This window comes from Gobio gobio (assembly GCF_949357685.1).
Source record: "Gobio gobio genome assembly, chromosome: 1".
In the NCBI taxonomy this organism is placed as follows: Eukaryota; Metazoa; Chordata; class Actinopteri; order Cypriniformes; family Gobionidae; genus Gobio; species Gobio gobio.
The window spans coordinates 55669489-55692225 of NC_137097.1; the positions used below are offsets into that span (position 1 = coordinate 55669489).

At 37.4% G+C, this 22737-nt stretch overlaps 1 protein-coding gene across 2 annotated transcripts in view; it reads left to right on the forward strand.

Annotated features, from left to right (window-relative positions):
- prkcbb (protein kinase C, beta b) overlaps nucleotides 1–22737 on the forward strand; it is a 174219-nt gene that overhangs the window by 72366 nt on the left and 79116 nt on the right. For both annotated transcript variants that reach the window (XM_079832717.1, XM_079832716.1), the window contains exons 4-7: nucleotides 6787–6898; nucleotides 10321–10449; nucleotides 20972–21128; nucleotides 21269–21403. In XM_079832717.1, coding sequence (XP_079688843.1) covers nucleotides 6787–6898; nucleotides 10321–10449; nucleotides 20972–21128; nucleotides 21269–21403 — 533 coding nt within the window. The remainder of the gene's footprint in view (nucleotides 1–6786; nucleotides 6899–10320; nucleotides 10450–20971; nucleotides 21129–21268; nucleotides 21404–22737) is intronic.

The following is a 22737-nucleotide window of genomic DNA, read 5'->3' on the forward strand; positions in this document are numbered from 1 at the left end:
TAATCTGCGGCTTTCCTGTGTAACACTTGTTGTTTCCTGTGAAGTGCTTTGTGGGGTTTTTTTTGTAGGTTTCCCAAACACCTGCATTTGTCAGAGGGAACTGTGAACTTCTTGCATGACAAGTTTAGCCAATCCAAACACTCCACTCCCCTCTCTGAAAAAGCTTTAGTTCACTTAGTCACACCCAAGAATGTAACTACATATTCAGAATGCAATAATGCAATTTAATAATAAACCTAAATCTGTATTTGTTGAGCACTAAGCTTAATATTTTGGAGAAGGTGCCCATGGTGGTTATGGCAATGTTTTCACTAATTTCACATGTTAAAGCACGGTTGGAGAACATTGGAAGGATCTCTTGAAGATCTTTTCCCTGCAGCTAAAACAGAGCTCTTTTTCAGTATATAAAACAAGCTAGTCAAGCTAGAAGGTCAATATGGTCAGGATCATCACATGTGATGTCCACAAAGGAACATTAGTATTGTGACCAGTGGGTTTTGATCAGATTCAGACTGGTTGGCTTTGCCATTCTGCCTTTGACATCCATGAATAGACAGAGTTCCTGTGCTCCCACTTTTCATTGTAATGAGGGTTCAGTGATGAACAAACCATCTTAAATTATCACATCTGCTTTGAAGAGTGGGGATGCGATCAAACCCTGCATCTGCACACAGTGTGTGTGTGTGTGTGTGTGTGTGTGTGTGTGTGTGTGTGTGTGTGTGTGTGTGTGTGTGTGTGTGTGTGTGTGTGTGTGTGTGTGTGTGTGTGTGTGTGTGTGTGTGTGTGTGTGTGTGTGTGTGTGTGTGTGTGTGTGTGTGTGTGTGTGTGTGTGTGTGTGTGTGTGTGTGTGTGTGTGTGTGTGTTGCCTAAATTATTGTGATAAATTTAATCAAACCTTGATTTAATCAAAAATTGATAAATAAAACCTGAACTCATCTACACTATGGGGTCCAGTCAATGGAAATCCAATAATAAAATTATATTAAATAATGTATTTATAATAATTTTAAAATGCAGAATGGTTTCTGTGAGGGCTGGTTTTACACAGTGTTCAAACCAGCTAAAATTGCGGTAATTATTGACAGCATCTCCCACATATCTTGTGATTTGCAGAGATTGTCATGTCCAGTGTTGGGTAAGTTACTCTAAAAAAGTAATTAATTATTAGTTATATATCTTTAATAGTGTAATTAGATTACTCTACAAATTACTCTCTCCAAAAAGTATTTAATTACTTATTACTAATTCCTTTCTAAATCCTGTATCAACCTCGACTAGTTAAGTAATTCAAGGATAGACATGAAACGGCTCTTTTACTTCATTCAAATAAATAATATAAAATTACATAAATTATTCTTATTAACTGACCAAAGTATTACAAATGTGAGGAACCATAAAAACATGAATTTAAAGTTAGACTTTAAATGTTGACGTTAATTCGATTATTGTATTATATATTATTGTCTACAGTCTATATACAGTAATTAGTTCAATAACATCAGAAGTAACTCTAATTAAATTACAGAAAAAAAGAAGAGTAATCCCTTACTTTACTTTTTCAAGGGAAAAGCAATTAAATTACAGTAACTAGTTACACCCAACACTGGTCATGTTGTACATATTTATAAGCTAATGATTCTTAAAGGGATACTCCACCCAAAATTTTAAAATATGTCATTTCCAAGTAGTTTCAAACCTGTATGAATTTCTTTGAATAAGAAAAAAAAGAAGATAGTTTGAAGAAAATGGGTAACCAAACAGTTGATGGACCCCACTGACTTACACAGTTGGAAAAAAAAAAAATAATTACTATGAAAATCAATGTGGTCCATCAACTGTTTGGTTACTAGCATTCTTCAAAATATCTTCTTTTGTGTTCAAGTGAAGAAAGAAACTCGAACGGGTTTGGAACAACTTGGGGAGAGTATATAATGACATGATTTTCATTTTTATGTGGAGTATTCCTTTAAGGATGATTCTTTTTATTAATTCAAAAAACTTGAATAGTCAGAAGTTACTATTCAGTCTGGAAAGTCATAAAATGAACTGTTTCTATCGGAGCGGTTACTTGCTCAGTTAATGAACCACAAGTTCAGTCATTTGCAATGAAAACCGTCTCTAAATAAACAGTTTCTTCAAACTTGAGGTATCACTGCTGTCAGGTTGTTTGTATGACAGTGTTTAGATAAATATGCATAATTTAGAATTTTTAAAGATATTTGAAATTATAAAAAATAAAAGGTTTTTTTTTTGTGGGAGGTTAAGTAATTCGCTAAAGTACTGGCATAAAGATGGTGCTATGATTTTATTTGCATTTGTTTGTTTTTTCCTGTCTATGGATCCCTGTTTGGACAGGCACCCATATGCTGGGCTTAATTTCATCTGCAGGCTTTCATTGTTTGTTATTGTTTGTATGCTGCTCCCTGTGTCCCATCTGTATAAGATGACAGGGAATCATAATACAAATGAATTACACTGTGTCTGTTCTCTTTATTATGAGTGAATCTATGTTTTGTCGCAAGGGCCAGTTCTACAGGGGTGACATTGTCATTGGGCTATTCAGATGAGTCTACAAAGGCCCCTTCACACCTGCACCTACTCTGCATTTCACAGCCCTCTTCTGTTGTGCCTTCATTTGTTTGAATGGACCTTCACAGAGCGCATCATATTGTTATCTGTGCCGCTTTAGATGGTGCTGTTAATTGTGTTGCCATGTGATGTACCAATGTTTTGGACTGTTTTTGAATATATGAATGTAATTATGTAAGATGCATAAGGATATATTGAACCGAAAAATGGTGCTTTCTTAAAAGGATAGTTCACTTAAATAATAACTATTGTCATTATTTACTCTAGTGCTAGGCAAATTATCGCGTTAACGCAGTTTAACACATTAAAAATATTTAACGCAACGTTCGTTTTTATATCCATTTTTGCCTAGCGTTACATTATATGATCACGCTCTTATTCATGTAAATGCTTTTAAACAATCTAAGCGCGACAAAACACAAGAGAACGAGCTGTATGTCAATGTCCTGTCTGTGTGGGTGCGTCTCAATCGGTTCCCTAGTTCAGTAGTCAGGGCACTTGATCAAGGAGTCGGCCACATTCATGTACGTTATTTACTGATTCACCACCTAGGAAGAGGGAGCTGACACACACACACACACACTCGATGCACGCGTCTCGTGCACACATCAAGTTCTCTTTCGCTCTTGAACAAACAATAACAACAACACAGAGAATATTGCCAAAATGCCAGTTTTGTTGAGTATTCTCATAATAGGAGTCTTAAATGAGTTAAATAACATCTTAAATGACAGCACATCAGATCCGCGTCATGTTCGGCAGCGGCCGATCTTAAATAGACAGCAGCACTGATGATGATGTCTGTCATTAATGTTCATCAAAGAACAACAGGAACAGAAAAAAGTGTAGCTTTAATGATGATTAATCTATATTTATTTTATTATTTATGCAGCTAAGACAGGTGTTTGATAACTATTACATTTCTGTATAGACTATGTCTAACAGGGAAGGCCACAAAATATATCATTTATTATAATGGGTTTATGTAAAGATTGTTCTAAGCTCACTTAAATTAAAAGTTGTTTTTTAAAGCCTAATAAATGTTGAAATTGGTAGCTTTCATTTATACTGTAATGTAATCTCATTAATGTTTCATAGAGACATTAGTATCAGTGAAACTGGCCTTCATTCATAAAAAAGATGCCATAACAACAAATATTTAAAATATGCTGTCTTTAAATTGTTTCTTCATTAACTTGGAAAGTAACTGAAATTAATACAATATCAAAATATTAAAAACTCCAAAAATATTAAAAACTTGCAATTAATCGTGATTAATTGTAGAAAAAGATGCTATTAATTAGTTATCGATTCTCAGCACTAATTTACTCAGTGTTTTTCCAAAACTGTATGACTGTATTTCGAACAGAAAAGAAGAACAGTGTTTTTCTCTCTCCATACAATGAAAGTCAACAGGGTTTGAGGTTGTTTTGGGCTCCATTGACTTTCATTGTATTGACAAAACTTTTGACGACTAGTCAACTAGTTATTTAGTCAACCGACTAAAAACATGTGTTTTTGTTCAGCCCTGTTTCATTATTCTTAATGGAAGGGTACATGGTGATGGAGAAGATTTTGGCAGGAAAAATTATTCTTTGCTTTTGCAAAATGTTCTTTCATGTTCTCAATGCGTTGTTCTCCTGAGAATCTTTGTATTCATTCACAAAAGCATTGATTATAGTTTTTCTTCCAATCTCATATTATTTCAATCACAAAAGTTTTTTGTGTGATGGAAATGCAATAGTTTTGTGAGCTTTTTTCATTTGACGTACTTGTCACTCCATCAAGCACTTAACAAGTGAAGCACAATCATTGCTTGTAAGTTTGGATGGCAAGAAGAAAATGGACAGCTTGGCCCATGCTTTAAAGCTTGATTATACTTTCCACTTAATATACTGAATAGATAGAAACGCCTCCCATCTTTTGTTTCCAAGAGCTTACTTGATGCTGTTTAACATGTCAGGGATGTTTCATATGGTTTTAATTAAGCACTTAGCCACTTTCCATAGAGCTTTGAAAGTGCACTGGTTAGAATGTAATTGGTTCGTACAGCTCTAGTGGTTTATATATTGCTGTCCAAATTGCTCATTGGGTCATGCAGGTTTTGTGGTTTGCTCAATGCTGCTTATATTGCCTATTGCCTAATGGGTTGCAAAGGTTTGGTTGCTTGTGCAGTGTTGCCCAAATTGATATTTTCACAACTGGTCTGTTGAAAAAAGCAAAGAAATTAGATCCACTCGAGTAGATGATGTAAAGAATCGGTCCATGCCAATCTATCCAACTATACCAAAGACTAGCCTATTGTTTTCCAGAAATTGATAAACTAATTATCAATATATCAATTTAAAAATAACTCTTTAATTCAGCAAGGACACATTAAATTGATCAAAAGTGACTGAAAAGACAATGTTATAGATTCAAATAAATGCTTTTGAACGTTCTATTAATTAAAGAATCCTAAAAAATAACAAAAAAATGTTTAGGCTGTTTTCAACATTGATAATAGTAAGAAATGTTTCTTAAGCTTCAAATCATCATATTAGAATGATTTCTGAAGGATCATGAGATCAAAAATCTTACCCCCTCAAACTTTTGAACGGTAATGCGAAGTATTTGTCTGTATAAATGGCTACTTTTAAATAGCCGTCAATGGAGGAAAATACTTTTAGCCTGCAGAATGTGTAGTTACTAGCAGAGGCTAACGGTCCTTGCCAAACTCTGACCCTTTTGTAAGTTGTTTTTGTGATTTTTTTTTTTTTTTTCGAGTAATGTAGCTTACTCTCTTTCTCTCTCTCGCCTCATCCACCTACTCCCTTTCTCATTTCATCCCACCGAGAACCTCATCATCACCTCTGCTTCCCTACACAGTGTGCTCTTGGATGCGAGGGCAGCCTCTGTAAATTCTCTCTGACCTTTTCTCATTGCATATTCTTCTGCTGTAAGAGTTTGTAACACAGTCCTGTGGACTTTGTGTGTGCTGCATATGCTCACCGGGGCCACTCTGTGTGCTCAGGCCACAGGCCGTATGGAAGCTGCTCTCTTTTTGTGCAAGTGTCATCGCCGCCATGAGCTGTATTCAGAAGGAGAATATTAAAACAGCTTCTTATGAATAGGAAGTCATAAAAGAGCCCCAGCTTAATTAATAATGGATGCAACACTTGGGGGAAGGCGAACAGGAAGGGTTCTTTGGTGTGCCAGTGCTCCAGTGCCCTGCTGACCCTGTGCTCTAGTATCATTCAGGTGTTATCCTGCCAAATGTCACTTCTTGTGGCAGTGCTCTGTAGACAACCTCCAGTGTCTACCCAGAATAACTGGGATTGAAAACAGGCAGGGTTAGATATCATTTATATGATATTCATCAATACTGTATTTAATGTTATATTGATAATTGATATAATGTGAAATGTTATTAATATATTACTATTTTTTTAGGTTATATAAAAAAAAAACTGCTCTTTATTATTTTCTATTCTTGTAAAATAAAATGTATATAGTACCGCTAAGGTTTTTCAAAGGGTCTCTTATGGTAAACAAGGCTGCGTTTATTTGATTAAAAAATAATATTGTAATATTGTGAATCCAGTTTTTTTTTCAGGATTCTTTGATTAATAGAAAGTTGTTATTATTATAAGAAAATTATTTAAATAGCATTTTTTAATGTAAAAGTTTTCACATTGTTACTTTTATCAATTTAATGCATCCTTGCTAACATGAATAACAAATTAAATATGAATTTCTTTATTCTTTAAGTAAAATCTTACTTTTGAATGCTGGTTGTGTTTGTGTGTGTGTACAATATGTAATACAGTTTTTATTTTTCACACATATGTAATGTGAAGAGTATTGTAATTATGTGCAGTGGATGCTGTAGCAATCCAATTGGTTTCAGATTGTTTTTTTTGTTTTTTTTCCCCGATGTTTCCTTTTACCCATAGGAAAAAGGTTCAAATTTATATATTGTAAAGCTGTATGCTGGCTTTTCTCACCCACTTCTCCTTGCCTCACTTGGGCTTTTAATATGCAAAATACCTGTTTATATTCCTCTGTGACCTTGGATATGGTATTTCTCTTCTGCTTGTTTTAAATGTACTTTATTTTGCACCATGGATTTGTATTATTAATTCCTAATATGTCTGGTAATGCTTATTTATAGCTAACATGGCTGACTGCTCTCTTTTTTTATGTGTCTCTCTGAAGGACCCGCGCAGTAAGCACAAGTTCAAGGTCCACACATACTCCAGCCCCACCTTCTGTGACCACTGCGGCTCTCTGCTGTACGGACTCATCCACCAGGGCATGAGATGTGACCGTGGGTATCTCTCACTTTCCTTGACTTCCATTCAGACGCTCAATCACACATAATCATTTTTCTGGCGGAATTTGATAAAACTTGGTGTGCATCCTCAGAACGCCCTCTTGTCTTTGTGTGTCAAGTGTGGACATTGTGTTCAGCTGATATAGGTCAACTCGTAAAAATGGGAGTTGCCTGTCCAATTAATTCAATTCTAATCTTAATATTTTAGCAATTCTTCAACGAATCAAAATTATTTTGTTAACTTTTTATCATGTGTCTTGGGAGGATGCGTACCAATTTTCATGGGAATTTGACCAGCCTAGGAAAAGGTTGAAAAAGTAGATTAAAAAATATATAAAAGTTTACATGTTTTTTTTGTGGAATGGGTGTTGTAGGGTTGACTAGATATCAAAAGGTAAGGTTCAGTATAGCGTAATTGCTGAACTTCCCAATGCCATATACTCTGCATCTGTTATTAATATATTCATTAAACTTTTTTCATTCTCAAATCATCCACTGATGCATTTTGACACCCCTAACTTACTGTTCTCATTGGTTTGGCCTGCCAAATATGAATCGCAGCACATTGTTCGATTTTAAAGTGTGTGTTAGCGCTGTTTTTGATGTCGTTGGCATTTGTACAGTAACCGTGCAACCCTAGTATGATGGTTGAGTGATCCGTGTGTGTTACCTATCCCTGCAAGGCCAATATCCTGAGAACATAACCAGGCTGTATGAAGTCCCGCTCACAAAGCACCTGAGTGAAAAGAGATTTTCCATCTCACGGTAGCCAGCCTCTTATCCAGTGTCCAATACATAAAACATTCAAAATGCTTCACTCACTTAGCAGCTGTCTGAGCCTCCGGGGCACAGATATTCATCGCCTCATACCTGATTGTTGGCTAACACATATTCATTGATATAACGGCATATTTACCGGCAGCTCTTTACTCTTATTAATGGATGACAGGCAGGTAGGCAGACTGACAAGTGAGCAGACAGGTGGTGTAAAGATGAGGCGCTCAGCATCTTCAACCTGATACCTGACACAAAGTTGTTATGGTTGCAGACTGGGAGAGCTATAATTACCTTTGTTTAGTTTCCAATGCATGAGGCGTCTTCTCCGGGGCCCTGCACAGTGTTTACACTCCAGCTATGGCTTGCGCTCCGTCACACTTCTGACTGAGCTGTGGAGAAGTGCTGCAGTGCATGAGGAATTACAGTGTGGGAGTGTGTGTGTTTCATGGGTGTGTTCTTGTGTGTTTGCTTGTTTCACAGTCATTTTCAGAAGTAGTCTGAATTTTGGAGTGCTTTTTCGCTATTTGATATGCAAACTTATGTTGAGTCTGAGTGCTTGGGTTTGGCCTGTGGCATCCAACACAGCAAAAGTATCATAACAGTGATTAGCATCACTGCTACTGCTTTGCTCTTAAGCCCCTACTGACCCTGCTGTAAAGACCAGCTTAGAGTATTTCTGATGTAGCCGGTTGGGCTTGCTTGTTAAGGTAGTTAGGAAGCACACCAGCATCCAAAACGCATATGCTGCTGGCTGTTGATGTTCTTTGTAGGGGTGTTCTGGTGACTGGTTTGTTCCTGGTCAGATATTCAACCTTCAGGAAAGACTGTTCTCTTGTTCCAAATTCTAGTGAGTCACCTTGCTGTCATACGTACCTGTAGGCAGTAGGGGTGAGCAGGGCACAACCTAATGCGGGGCTAGTTGTAACACACATGGTTTAAAACTTTCCACACATGCCAGGATGACGAAACTTAGTTTATTTACTAGTTGCCATATCAACATTATATAGAGAAAAAATTGCGCCAAAATTCTTTGGAAGATATCACAGAACCAAAACAAAAGTATTTTCTTACTTGTTAATTGTTTTATCTGATTTTTGTGTTTATTTAAAACTAGACAAATCTGATATTATTTTAATCTTATATCTGTTATTTAACAGTTGAGCTAGTTCTTTAATGCCTATCTAACCAGCAGAAGACACGAGCCGGGTTTAAATCCTAGTTGCGCAGCTGGGTCATGTTGTAACACTGCATGTTGTTAAAATATGCCCCTATAAGAACTATGCTATTACATTCTATACTTTTATGAATTGTATTAAGAAACCATGAGAAAGAGGTTAATACAGACTGAGAGTCAATGTTCAGAAATGCTTAATTGTTATTAGCCTATGTTTTGAACTATGCTGTATAGCTGTGTTTTGTGGCGTGTTTGTTGACTTAAAAAAATTTTTTTTTTAATTATTAGAAAATGCCATTATTTTATATGAAAAAGTTGATAATTGTATTTAATTGACAAAATATTTTAGTTTGTCTTGTATATTTTTTTATTATATCAGGTAACATTTTAAGCTGTCATTTGGTCATGTTACAATGTGCCCCACCTATGGGGCATGTTGTCACATTTCATTTCCATTCTTTCGGGGTAAATCAAGAAAAAAGTATACACTGTATTAATGAAACAAAACCACATAATTGTACTAGACATGTGTGAAATTAATATGGGAAAAAAGAAATACTCTGAACCCCAAGTGGATTTACACAATCTGAGAAAAGTCAAAAAGTGTATAATACATTAGATATTTTTTGTGACCATATATATTATGCTCACCAGAAATACAGTAAGAACAGTAATATTGAATATTTATGTGTGGCCAGTTTAATTACACCTTGCAGAATCTGCCAAATGTTAATTATTTTAACAAAATAAGAGGGATCATACAAAATGCCTGTTCTTTTTTATTTAGTACTGTCCTAAATAAGATATTTTGTTTTAAGTTGAAATTATAAAAATGACCTTATTCAAAAGTTTACATAAACTTGATTCTTAATACTTTGTGTTGTTACCTGGATGATCCACGACTTTTTTTGTTTTGTGATGGTTGTTCATGAGTCCCTTGTTTGTCCTGAGCAGTTAAACTGATGTTCTTTAGAGAAATCCTTCAGGTCCTGCAAATTCTTTGGTTGCCCAGCATATTTGAACCCTTTCCAGTTCTGACTGTATGATTTTGAGATCTTTTCACAATGAGAGAAATTGAGGGACTCGCACGCAACTATTACAAAAAGTGAAAACATTCCGTAATGCTCCAGAAGGAAACTTTTAGAGGGTATTTTATATATCTTGTTCAGTACAGTACTAAATAAAAAAATAACATGCATTTTGTACGATCCTTCTTATTTTGTTAAAATAATTAACATTGTGCAGATTGTCTACATGTTGGTCTGAGATTTTTATGAGTCATGGCTAAACATGACCATTCATAGTTACAGAATTAGCTCAACAGGTCTTTGGTAGAAGGAAAATACCCTCTATTTATGTCTGGCTATATACACATTGTGTGTAAAAATTGTGTGCTTTGTCTGTGCTTTTGTTGTATGGGGTTGTGGTGTTACATCTTTTCCTCTTTCTGTCTCCCGCTATCCAGACTGTATGATGAACATCCATAAGCGCTGTGTGGCCAACGTGCCGAGTCTGTGTGGGACTGACCACACTGAGAGGAGGGGCCGCATCCAAATCACCGCAGAGATCAAGAACAATGTGCTCACCGTCAGCAGTGAGTCACCGCTGCCTACTCACACACATATCACTGCTGCACTCATATGCATGGAAGCAAACACTCACTTACGTCTTCCCAAATCGCTGGTGGATCCAGGACCTCTCGTTACCACACACATGCCTTCGTTTGACCCTTGAAGAACAGCCAAAAATGCACTTTATACGGCACATCTTGCATGAATGCTTTCAGTTGTGGCATGAAGGCTTGTGGGAATTTTTTCTTAGTGTCTGATTCCTCCTAGTGGTGAATTCATAGCAGCACCAGATAGCAGGGACTTTGCATGCACCATTTCAGTGTTTTAAAACCTTAAGGTGCTTATCTATTGGAAACGCCCAGCTGCATTTAAAAGAAATGTGGGGTTTTTTTTTATTTATTTTTTTATTAAATAAAAATGTATTCCAAGTTTTTGAGCATTTCAACTGAATGTGCCTAAACACAAGCACTGACTGCTAGACCACATCTTTTGAATGCAATCCATAAAAAAAGATAATTTGATTTTTGAATGATACTATCGCCATATTTTGAGCACAAACAGGTTGTCAGTAGGGCTGCCGCAATATCAGATTATGGGCAAAAGAAGTTCACAATTACGATATTATCGCAATATAGCCTACATTTTATTTTGTTTATTTTGCGTTGTTTCTTTTTTTGGCAAATGAATCACACTCAAAATACGAATGCTCTGAGGAGAAGAGAGACTTTTGTAACCAAAACTGTACAAAAACGTACAAGAAGAACTTACTGTTGATCAGATCCTCCTGCAAATCCTTCCTTCCAAGTACAATAATGATAAAGATATAGTTCTAAAAAATGTTCTAAATATAAAATGAATTGCAGAGTCCACACCACAACTACATTATTAACGGCACAGAGATAACGGTTTCAGAACGGTTTTAAAGAGATACAAAACTACAGCTCACTTAGAATAAACAGAATGATATCATCCACTGGTATGGACGCAAATATTGTTATCATTATCTTTATAGTTATCGTTCTTGGTGTGAAGTAGAATAGGGTGACATTTTTCGAAATTAAAAAGAAAAACTGTCATCTGTTTAAAAACAGATTTCTGTAAGGGGTGTACCAGATGATAAGGCGTCTTGTCTAAACATACAAGCAAAATCAAAAAAGGACACAAGGGGACAAAGAACAACAAAATAGCCCTGATGTCCAAAATGCAGCATGTGACACGACAGTGATGTAGTGAAGTGCATTCGAGCTCATTGTGAAATTCTATAGGATCCGTCAAACATGTATTACATTACACGTGTCCATGGCAACACAAGAAAGCACACTGTCTTCTTGTCTCTCCTTGGCATCAACACAAACATCCCTCCAAAACAAAAGCACAAGCAGGCTGAAGACACAGTCTTCTGTTGCATTCAGTGAGAGAGAAAAAAAAGACAAAAACATGGTAATGCTTTTGGTGTCCAGCAGAGGGCGTTATTCTCATTCTCTCAGCAAGAACCCGTCTGAGAAAAGAACCCTCACACTCCTCTGGACCTCACCGTATTGATAGTTCACCCAATACGGTTCCAAAACTATGCAATTTTTCCACTGGTTGTTTCCATACAGCAACAATTCATAGTTTATTAGTCACTTTATCAAACATTCATGTAATTCGTTATGCAGCTCTCAAATCGATCACTGCATGAGATTCCAAGTGAAAACCAGTGGTACTAGATGTTATTGATGCCCAACAACCAGTAACCTGTTTGATTTGAGAGCTGCATAATGATTTGCATGAACATAACTTTAAATAGTTGTCTTTATCACACATTGCATGACTTCAGAAGACTTTTATATGGTGTTTATAGGGCTTTTTGGAAAAAAGTAGCATGAAGATTCTTCAATATTCTCCTTTCGTTTTCCAAATTCCAAATATATACTGGTTTGGAACAATATCAGGGTAGATGGGTAGGATCAGAATTGTCAATTCTGGGTGTTCTGTCCCTTTAATGTAAACCCCCCATATTTTATATGACAATTGTTTATATTATAATAGCTTTTCAAGCTGTTTATTAAATTATATCCATGATAAATTTCCACTTACTTGTTGTTGTATCGATATAAAACTTTAATATCCATGGGGAATTTCCACTTAGTTCTAATTTCCACTTAGTTCCACTTTTCAGAGCAGAAGATGAGCTCCATTAAATGAGATTTCTGGAAGACAAACCAAGAGAAAATTGATCAGTTTGCAGTTAAAGGGATTGTTGAGCAAAAATGTTTAATTCTGCCATCATGTCGTTCCATACCTGTATGCATTTCTTGTGCAGAACACGCACACATAAAACAACATTCGATACAATGTAGACATGTGCCGGTATACGGTAATACGATATATCACAATAATGAACAAGCATGATATTGTTATCGTGGGCACTTCAAAATACCGTGAATAATTATTTATTATGAATTATTCCGATTTTTTTAAATGCATTTTAAGAATACTTTACCCATCAACCGTTTAAAATGAACAACACGTCAAAGAGGAACGCGCACTGATGTAAACAAACCCAACCTGCATGAGCAGCGCATGGCGGAACGAGTGAAGAAGACGCGCTGAATGAAAATGCACATTCACTCTCTCTGACAGCAGAGGGCACTGATGGAACAGCAGAAATGCAGCCGTTTCCCCGGTAATCCTCATAAACAAAACGCTACTAAACACAGAATTCAGATTTCTGTATTCGCTACGGTGCTCATCACATAACCAAATACTTAATACTTAGACTTAAGGCTATTCATTTTCAAACTTAAACATTTCATATTTTAATCTGGACTAAATTACATGCCCTAGATATTGTTTGAATATGTTCTGATTCTTTATTGTTCAGTCACACACTTTACAATAAGGCTCCATTATTTAACATTAGTTAATTTATTAACAAACTGACAATGACAAATACTTCTAAAGCATTTATGAATCTTAGTTAAATGTAAATTTCATAATTTAATAACACATTAAAATCAAAAGTTGTAACTGTATTATTTAATGGACCTGAGCTAACACTAACAGTTGATTTTTTTTTTTTTAACAAACGTCATCAAAGAATCACTTCTGTAAAAAAATGTTTGTTAATGTTGATGCATTAAAGGGTTAGTTCGCCCAAAAATGAAAATTCTGTCATTAATTACTTACCCTCATGTTGTTCGACACCCCTAAGACCTCCGTTCATCTTCGGAACACAAATGAAGATATTTTAGTTGAAATCTGATGGCTCTGAAAGGCCTCCATTGGCACAATGCACTTTACACTCTCAAGACCCATAAAAGGTACCAAAGACGTCGTTACAAAGTCCATCTCACTACAGTGGTTCTACAATTATTTTTTGAAGCGACAAGAATAGTTTTTGTACGCAAAAAAACCCCTAAATAACGACTTATATAGAGATGACCGATTTCAAAACACTGCATCATGAAGCTTCGAAGCGTTATGAATCAGCAAGTCGATTCAGCGGTTTGGATCGCTAAAGTCACGTGATTTCAGCAGTTTGGCGGTTTGACACGCGATCCGAATCATGATTCGACTCACTGATTCATAAGGGTAAGTGATTAATGACAGAATTTTCATTTTTGGGTGAATTAACCCCGTTAACTAGTGAGAAAAGTGTAAAGTGTTACCTATTGTTCTTTATAATTCTTTTGCACTTTAACTATTGTTCTTTATAATTCTTTTGCACTTTAATCTGTTTTAAATATTTGTTTACTTTATACATTTTTGTGTATTGGTTTATTGTATTTAAATGTCCGGTTCTTTTTGTTATAAGAAAGTTATTAAACCTGATATAGTATGACAACACTTATTGCAATATCGTGATAATACCGTATACCGTGATAAAAGCTTCAGCAATTAATCGTAACATGAAAATTTGATACCGGCACATGCCTAATACAGTGTTGTTTTGGACACAAAAAATACACATACACACTGAGATATTCTTCAAAATATATGTTATGTTCCACAGAAGAAAGACTGCTATACAGGTTTGGAACTACACAAGGGCGAGTGAATGATGACAGAATTTTCATTTTTGGCTGAACAAATCCCTTAAATGCTTTCTGGAGGAAAGTAGGCTTGGATCTGTACATCAGCGGGTGTGTATAAGTGACATTAGCCTCAACACACTGCTCCATATTCAGCCATGCATTCCTCTTTTCATGCTCAATCTTGGGCTATTTCACCCCGCGAGCCTCAGCTCCCGTATTCCCTTAGAATTAACTAACAGCCTTTAGCCCGCTAGCGGCTAATGAGCTGAGCTGCACCATGGAAAGAATCGAGGCGCAGACAGCCCTGAGCGCAAAAGACATTTTTAATCCATCACGCTGTCCTTTATAATTTAATGTCACGCGGCGGTGCTGCAGATCTGCTGAGCGTACAGTAAGATGAATGGGGCCACTTCCTGTCGCGCATTTCAAAGGCCTGTCACTTAAAGCTAATGAATTGACCAATACCTGGATGGAAATGGGGCGACCGCTCTGCCTTTAAAAGGTCCTTTCCACCTAATCTTTCTCGCACTCACGCTCTGCTTGACCACCGGAGCACTTGGAGGTTGATAAATGTTAGCGAGGCACACTGGTTGACCATGTTTAGTGTGTTGTCAGCACTTGTTATTTGGCTATTTTTTTGTGAATGAAGACAAAACAACTCTTGCTCTTACATCAGCTTAATGGATCCAGTCAGTTCTGGATCTCTTCCGAGCACCAGTAACGCTCATTTTTCGAGGAAATCAGCCATTTGCTATTGCAATGCTGTTTTTCACCTGGAGGGAGCAGTGCTGCTTAATTATTTGCAGAAGCATTAATTATATTCCTACAGCCTTTTACATCTTTGCCTGTTAAAATATCAACCGTTATATGCTACACTGTTAATGAGTATTTTTTCTAATCAGCTGGGTAACATTATGAGTTTCCTACATCTCTGAGCCACAAAACTGTGCATATCTTGTAGGTCAAAGCTTTTGATATCATCATGCAAATATTCTTACATGGTCAGTGATCCCACTTGCTTAATTGCTCTGTGCGGAGGGCTTTCTGAACTAACATGTTGTGTGTAACATTTATTAGCTGGCAAAATAAACCCGCTCTGTGAGCACGACAGTTTAATTCAGAAACTCATGTCTCTTCCTTTATCCGTGCTGCAGTACGCCGCTGTCTTAATGAACAGCTAAGCCTACCTTCACACACCACTCATTATGGAAATTACACTAGCCACAAATCTCAAGGCCACAGCAGCCTCCTGCATTAATTGTTGGACTGGTCAAGTGCTGAGGTCAACCCCAATTACTGGGATAGTCTATGTGCATTCGTAGCCCCACGTGGCTCTGAGGGCTCATGAGATGCAGGAATAAATGACTGACAACTATTCACTCACATCTGGGGTCTGTACTTTTTATATCATTATTCATCAGGAGCTGCCGACAATTTACTCTTTGTGTGTTATGAGTGAGTCGTTGAATTGTTCAGGTGATTCAGTAAACACTAACTCTGTAAATCCTCCAGAAAGAAGCGTTTTCTTAAAAACAAAGCAGATCTACACTACGATTCAAAAGTTTGGAGTGTGTAATATTTTTTAAATGGTTTTGAAAGAAGTTTCTTATGCTCAACAAGGCTGCATTAATTTATTAAAAATACAGTAAAAACAGTAATACTGTGAAATATTTTCCTGTGATGCAAGGCTGAATTTTTAGCGTCATTACTCCAGTCTTCTAGCCTGACGTCGTCATACTCAATTCTAGTCAGAATATGAGTCTGATACTGCTCCGTTGGGCTGTGATTATGGGGCGTGTTTCAACCGAACCAGGAAAGACCTCAATTGGATAGACCTACAACCAATCAGAGCAACAGAGCGACGCATAACGTTAGTTGTCAAATGTCAACAGAACTCAACTGCACTGTGTTGCCATGTCTGCGGGTTGAAGCGACCCCAATTATGTGATATACAGACTCAGGAATGCGATTTTAGCTGCCATCCCTGCCAAAATAACACATATTTTACCCCCCAAATGCCTTTTTTTCCCCGGAGAACCCCCCTGGAAAGCTATTGGGCTTGTTTTTGGCTTGTTTTTGGCTAGTTTTGAGGAACGTTAGCAATTGGGTGGTTTTGTTGTAAAAACTTGGCAACCCTGTCTGCACGCACGCTGGAATAAGTTACGTTAGAAGAAAAAGATGAGCGTAAACACATCGTGTTGTGTTTTTACGTGTTGTAAAAAAAGAATTTAAGGATACACAGAGTACTTACCAACACGATCATCATTTCTGAGAGAAATAGTAAAGGTGAACGCATATACAACAAGTTCTCTGTTTAGGATTAGAACAAATTGAACCCAAGCGCTCTTTGGTGACGTGGATGATTACGTTACTGTTGATCATCTGTCCGTCATCGTCTAAAGCCCGCCCTGACAATTTCATTGGTCCGAACAGTTTCTGTTCGGGCATAATTAAGTTACTTCTCTACGGAGAAAGTCCAGACCGAACTGCCCGAGTAAAAATGTTGAGGGCGGGGCTAAGTTCGGCTGGCATCCAGGCTACCAGTCTTCAGTGTCACATGATTCTTCAGAAATCATTCTAATATGAGGATTTTACTCTCAAGAAACATTTCTTATTATTATCGCCATATTTCCCACCCCCTAAGATTCTTTTATGAATAGAACGTTTAAAAAAATACAAAATAATACAAATAATTTCATAATACAAAAGTCTTTGCTGTCATTTTTGATAAATGTAATGTATCCTTATTGAATACAAGTATAAATTTTTTTTTTTTTAATCTTTTGAATGGAAGTGTATCATTTGTCTTCCATTTTTTTTCAACTGCTCGGCATGACTTCAAGCTGTAGGCAAAAAAGCGACTGAAACAAAATAAATTATGAGTTTCAGTAACATCCTTACATGATTTTGATTGTGAGACTGACTCATATTTTAGCTTGAATGAACAAGATCTCGTTCAATTGGTGACTCAACAGTGACTCTTCCTGAGAATGCTCCAGTTGGTCCAACAAATGAAATGCTACTTCAACCTGGACTTAAAGGGTTAGTTCACCCAAAAATGAAAATTCTGTCAGTAATTACTCACCCTCATGTTGTTCCAACCATGTAAGACCTTCGTTCATCTTCGGAACATAATTTAGTATATTTTTGATGAAATCTGAGAGCTGTCTCACTCCTCCATAGGCTTTCAGAGGGAATGAAACTTGATGGCCCAGAATAGTAAGTAAAAACGTCATTTAAGGAGTCCAAATGACTACAGTGGCTCTGTATTAAGTCTATCATGCGACGAAAATACTTTTTGAGTGGAAAAAACAACAAAAATAACGACTTTATACCACTATTATTGTTGTTCAATTTGAGCCTCTGACGAGAGTTCGCGGGAGTGCCACGACGCATGCGCGAGAACTGAGATTACGGCGTTCTTCTTCTACTACGCTTGTTACTGGCTGCTCACTCTTTCGGAGTAGGGTTAATCTCAGTTCTCGCGCATGCGTCGTGGCACTCCCGCGAACTCTCGTCAGAGGCTCAAATTGAACAACAATAATAGTGGTATAAAGTCGTTATTTTTGTTGTTTTTTCCGCTCAAAAAGTATTTTCGTCGCATGATAGACTTAATACAGAGCCACTGTAGTCATTTGGACTCCTTAAATGACGTTTTTACTTACTATTCTGGGCCATCAAGTTTCATTCCCTCTGAAAGCCTATGGAGGAGTGAGACAGCTCTCAGATTTCATCAAAAATATACTAAATTATGTTCCGAAGATGAACTAAGGTCTTACATGGTTGGAACAACATGAGGGTGGGTAATTACTGACAGAATTTTCATTTTTGGGTGAACTAACCCTTTAAACAGTATTGGAAGGCAGGAAAGTAACTGCATTGTAAATAATACATTTTATGTCAGTTCTGCTGGACTCCAAAAACATTAACAGTGCTTAAAGGACAACTCCGGTGAAAAATGAACCTAGGGGTAATTAACACATGGTTACCGAGGAGATCGTTCTCTGGGATGCGTTTTCATGAAAATCGAATGTAAAGAGTTTTATCTCTAAAAACAGATTAGCTTATAACGCTAGTATATGGGGCATATAATAAGTAAAATTAAATCGCTAGTTAATACCACTAACAAGGCTCAAAATAGCCTCACACTAACACAAGTCGAGCCACGGTTGAATAATCCGCCATCTCTTTTGTGTGTATCCTTTGGAAGCACTAGTCTCTGCTGCGTTCAGTTTTTTTTGTATTATTTTTATTTATTTATTTTCTCTGTTGCGTTCAGTGCTTTCTTCCGGAAACAACGGACCATATGAGATTCCAAGTCACAGTTCATCACTTAGCACAGCGTTCGTGGCTCGACTTGTCGAGACTGTTTTCCAAGATGGCTCCTGTCTGTATACGCGTAATGTACTGTCTTTATAAAGTATCTTCTTATTAAACTGTTTGTACACTTACAAAGTTCTCAATGCTTCGGTTTGCATGTAAGGACCCTCATTATGCTACCGTGTTAGTGTGAGGCTATTTTGAGCCTTGTTAGTGGCATTAACTAGCGATTTTATTTTACTTATTATATGCCCCATATACTAGCGTTATAAGCTAATCTGTTTTTAGAGATAAAACTCTTTACATTCGATTTTCATGAAAATGCATCCCAGAGAACAATCTACTCGGTAACCATGTGTTAATTATCCCTAGGTTCATTTTTCACCGAAGTTGTCCTTTAAGATGTGATATTTCACAACTCAAAACTCCTGACACAAGACTGACACAAACTGTAATAACTCTTGATTTAACATAAATATTCACTCTGCGTTGATTGCGCACTAACAAAAGCTAAAGGGGACCGATTATGCCCCTTTTGCAAGATGTAAAATAAGTCTCTGATGTCCCCAGAGTTTTTATAGCATGTTAAAATTGCCACTTTTTGGGGGTGCGCAAAAATTAGCCATTTTTGTCTATCCCTTTAAATGCAAATAAGCTGGTGTTCCTGGCCCCCTTTCAAGAAGAGATCAGAGCTTCAAGAGCTCATTCTCCGGCATACCGGCAACAAAAAAACAGGACAATCTCACACACTGAAAATGTTAGAATGTCAGTAGCCGTGTTCAGCCTTATGCTCGAACTGGAGTCGGACAATGATGGAGAGACTCAAGAAGAAGTGACAACATGTAGAATGCAACAGGATGTTTCTGATTGGTTAATTGGTGTATTTATGTAGTTGATGTGGAGTTGACTACCTTCAAGTCATCAGTTAGCATGTTCCTTCATGATAATGTATAAATCACTGTATAGGTGCTTGTGTGGGAACTGTTGTAAGATGCCTACAGAGCCAGAGAATATATGCTGAATAGAACAGGTGGTTATAACTTATGTTGTCATCTTGCTTTTATTACATATGCATTTATGTTATGTACTGTATTGCAATTACTGTATTGAAAAGACGGATGCGACGGCTTGAGCAGACTCCTAAATGTATGAATGGCGATCATGGACTGGTGCCTGTTTGATTAAACGGGTATTCTCTGTAAACATGTTTAAACACATGTAACATTTGCAGCAGAAAAGTTCATTTTATTTATATGACACATTTACATCAGCCACTAGGCTGACCAAAGTGCTTTACAAAAGAACAAGATTATGAGAAAATATAACCTGCATAAAAACAAATAAAACAAAAAATAAGAGCAACATAGTTAATAGTTACCAAAACTCAATATACTAAAGAAAACAGGTAGGTCTTTAGAAGAGACTTGAAAGCAGACAGAGAAGAGGCCTTTCTAATCTCTAAAGGCAGGGTGTTCTAAAGTCGTGGCCCTGCCACCGCAAATGCACACTCCCCACTACGCTTGAGTCCAAAGTGAGGATCTTAGGCTTCTGGATGGAGTGTAGGGATGAAGAAGTTCAGAGAGTTAGACTGGAGCTAGGTTATGTAGAGATTTATATACAAAGAGGAGAATTTTAAAGTTTATTCTCTGGTGAACCGGCAACCAGTGTAGAGATCTGTTCATGTTTACGACACTTGTGAAGAAGTCTAGCCGCAGCATTTTAGACTAGCTGAAGCAATTTGAGACTTAGATATACTGTAATAAAGAGTTGCTGTAATCTAGCCGAGATGTAACAAATGCATGAACAGCCATTTCTAGAGTTTTAGGCGTGAGAAAGACATTGTACAACTCCAGCTGCTACAGCGAAGATACAGAAATGGCGCACTCTGTGCTTCTCACTCAGGGCTGTGTTTTTGCTAATACACTGTGGGCGGGGCTTCTCCCTACAACGATGTCTTTGTAGGGGGGGATCTGAATCAGCTAGTTTGAAGTGACCGCTTTTGATTTATGGCAATTATGAAAAAGAAATGAGTGAGTTAATTTTTAACATTATAGGATAGTTGTTCTCACACATTTTGGACACACATTGGTGTTCAAACACCTTATAAAAGTGAATTTCGCATAATAGGTCCCCTTTTAAAGGACTAAAGTCTTGGTCTTTAGGTCATTATGTGTCTGTGATATAACCTGTATTTCTGCATTAACAGTTAAAGAAGCGAAGAACCTGGTGCCCATGGACCCGAATGGCCTATCTGACCCCTATGTCAAACTAAAACTCATCCCTGACCCCAAGAGTGAGAGCAAACAGAAGACCAAGACCATCAAATGCTGCCTGAATCCCACGTGGAATGAGACCTTCACATTGTAAGGAAGCTCAGTGGCACAGCCAAAAGATCAGTAATTTGCTTATCTGGCAGATGCAAAATCAAATGTTCAGCTGGATTTCTTTGTCTCCGTCTCTTGCTGTCTCTGTCCTCCTCCCTCCTGCGCTCTGTGTCTTACAGTAATCTGAAGGAGTCTGACAAGGACCGCAGGCTGTCTGTGGAGATCTGGGACTGGGACTTGACCAGCCGGAACGACTTTATGGGCTCTCTGTCTTTCGGCATCTCGGAGCTTCAGAAGCAAGGAGTGAACGGATGGTGAGAAAGCCTGCTGACACACACATACATCAGTGGAAATGAGGAAGTCCCAGAGGGTCAACTAGATAGTGTCACACTAGTATTAAAAAGTTTGTGTCAGCTAAAGGGTATTGCATATCACAGGAATTCGCAGATGTGCAGCAGTCCATAAACATCTAACTGGTTCAGTCGTCTCCTCTGGATTTGAAGACTCTTGCTCTTTTTGAAGTCCTCAGCTTGTCTTTTCTCCCTTCTTGTAGAGTTCTTCATCTAAGAGCTCTCCACTCCTGTTTTCTGCTCACACAGATTCCTGTCCCTGCTCGTACACCTCTAAAATGCCTGTCTTGTCAGCTAGCGTCTGTGTATTTTTTTAATCCGCATGAGCCCCTGTGAATGCTTAAACGTGCAATTAATATGACAGGATTGAGTTAAATGAGAGAGGTCAGATCCACATTAAATCTTTGCTTTCTCCTTCATGTTCTTTCTCTGTCAGTTGTTAGATTTTTTTTCTTATAACCTATTGTCTAGTCAGCACATGTATCTAGAGACTGAAGTGTCTAGTAGTTATTTCTCACCTAACAGATAACATTCCACAATCATGGGATATCATTATGGTTGTGTAAACGTTAAGAAAACGTTAAAAATATATTAATGCTACGTAGGGCTTTTTCAAACTCTTAAATGCCCGGGACACCAGATTATGATGATCCCTTTACAAGGGACCCCTAAATCATTAGCTTTTATTTATCATTGTACAGTTCTAAAGCCAATGTATATATACATCCGGAAAGTATTCACAGCGCTTCACTTTTTCCACATTTTATGTTACAGCCTTATTCCAAAATGGATTAAATTAATATTTTTTCCCCTCAATTCTACAAACATAATGACAACGTGAAAGAAGTTTGTTTAAAATCTTTGCAAATTTATAAAAAAAAAAAAAAAATGAAAACAAAGCCTTTGCCATGACACTCAAAATTGAGCTCAGATGCACCCTGTTTCCACTGGAGTCCACCTGTGGTAAATTCAGTTGATTGGACATGATTTGGAAAGGCACACACTTGTCTATATAAGGTCCCACAGTTAACAGTGCATGTCAGAGCACAAACCAAGCCATGAAGTCCAAGGAATTGTCTGTAGACCTCCGAGACAGGATTGTATCGAGGCGCAGATCTGGGGAAGGGTACAGAAAAATTTCAGCAGCATTGAAGGTCCCAATGAGCACCGTGGCCTCCATCATCTGTAAATGGAAGAAGTTTGGAACCACCAGGACTCTTCCTAGAGCTGGCCGCCTGGCCAAAGGGAGTGATCAGGGGAGAAGGGCCTTAGTCAGGGAGGTGACCAAAAACCAGATT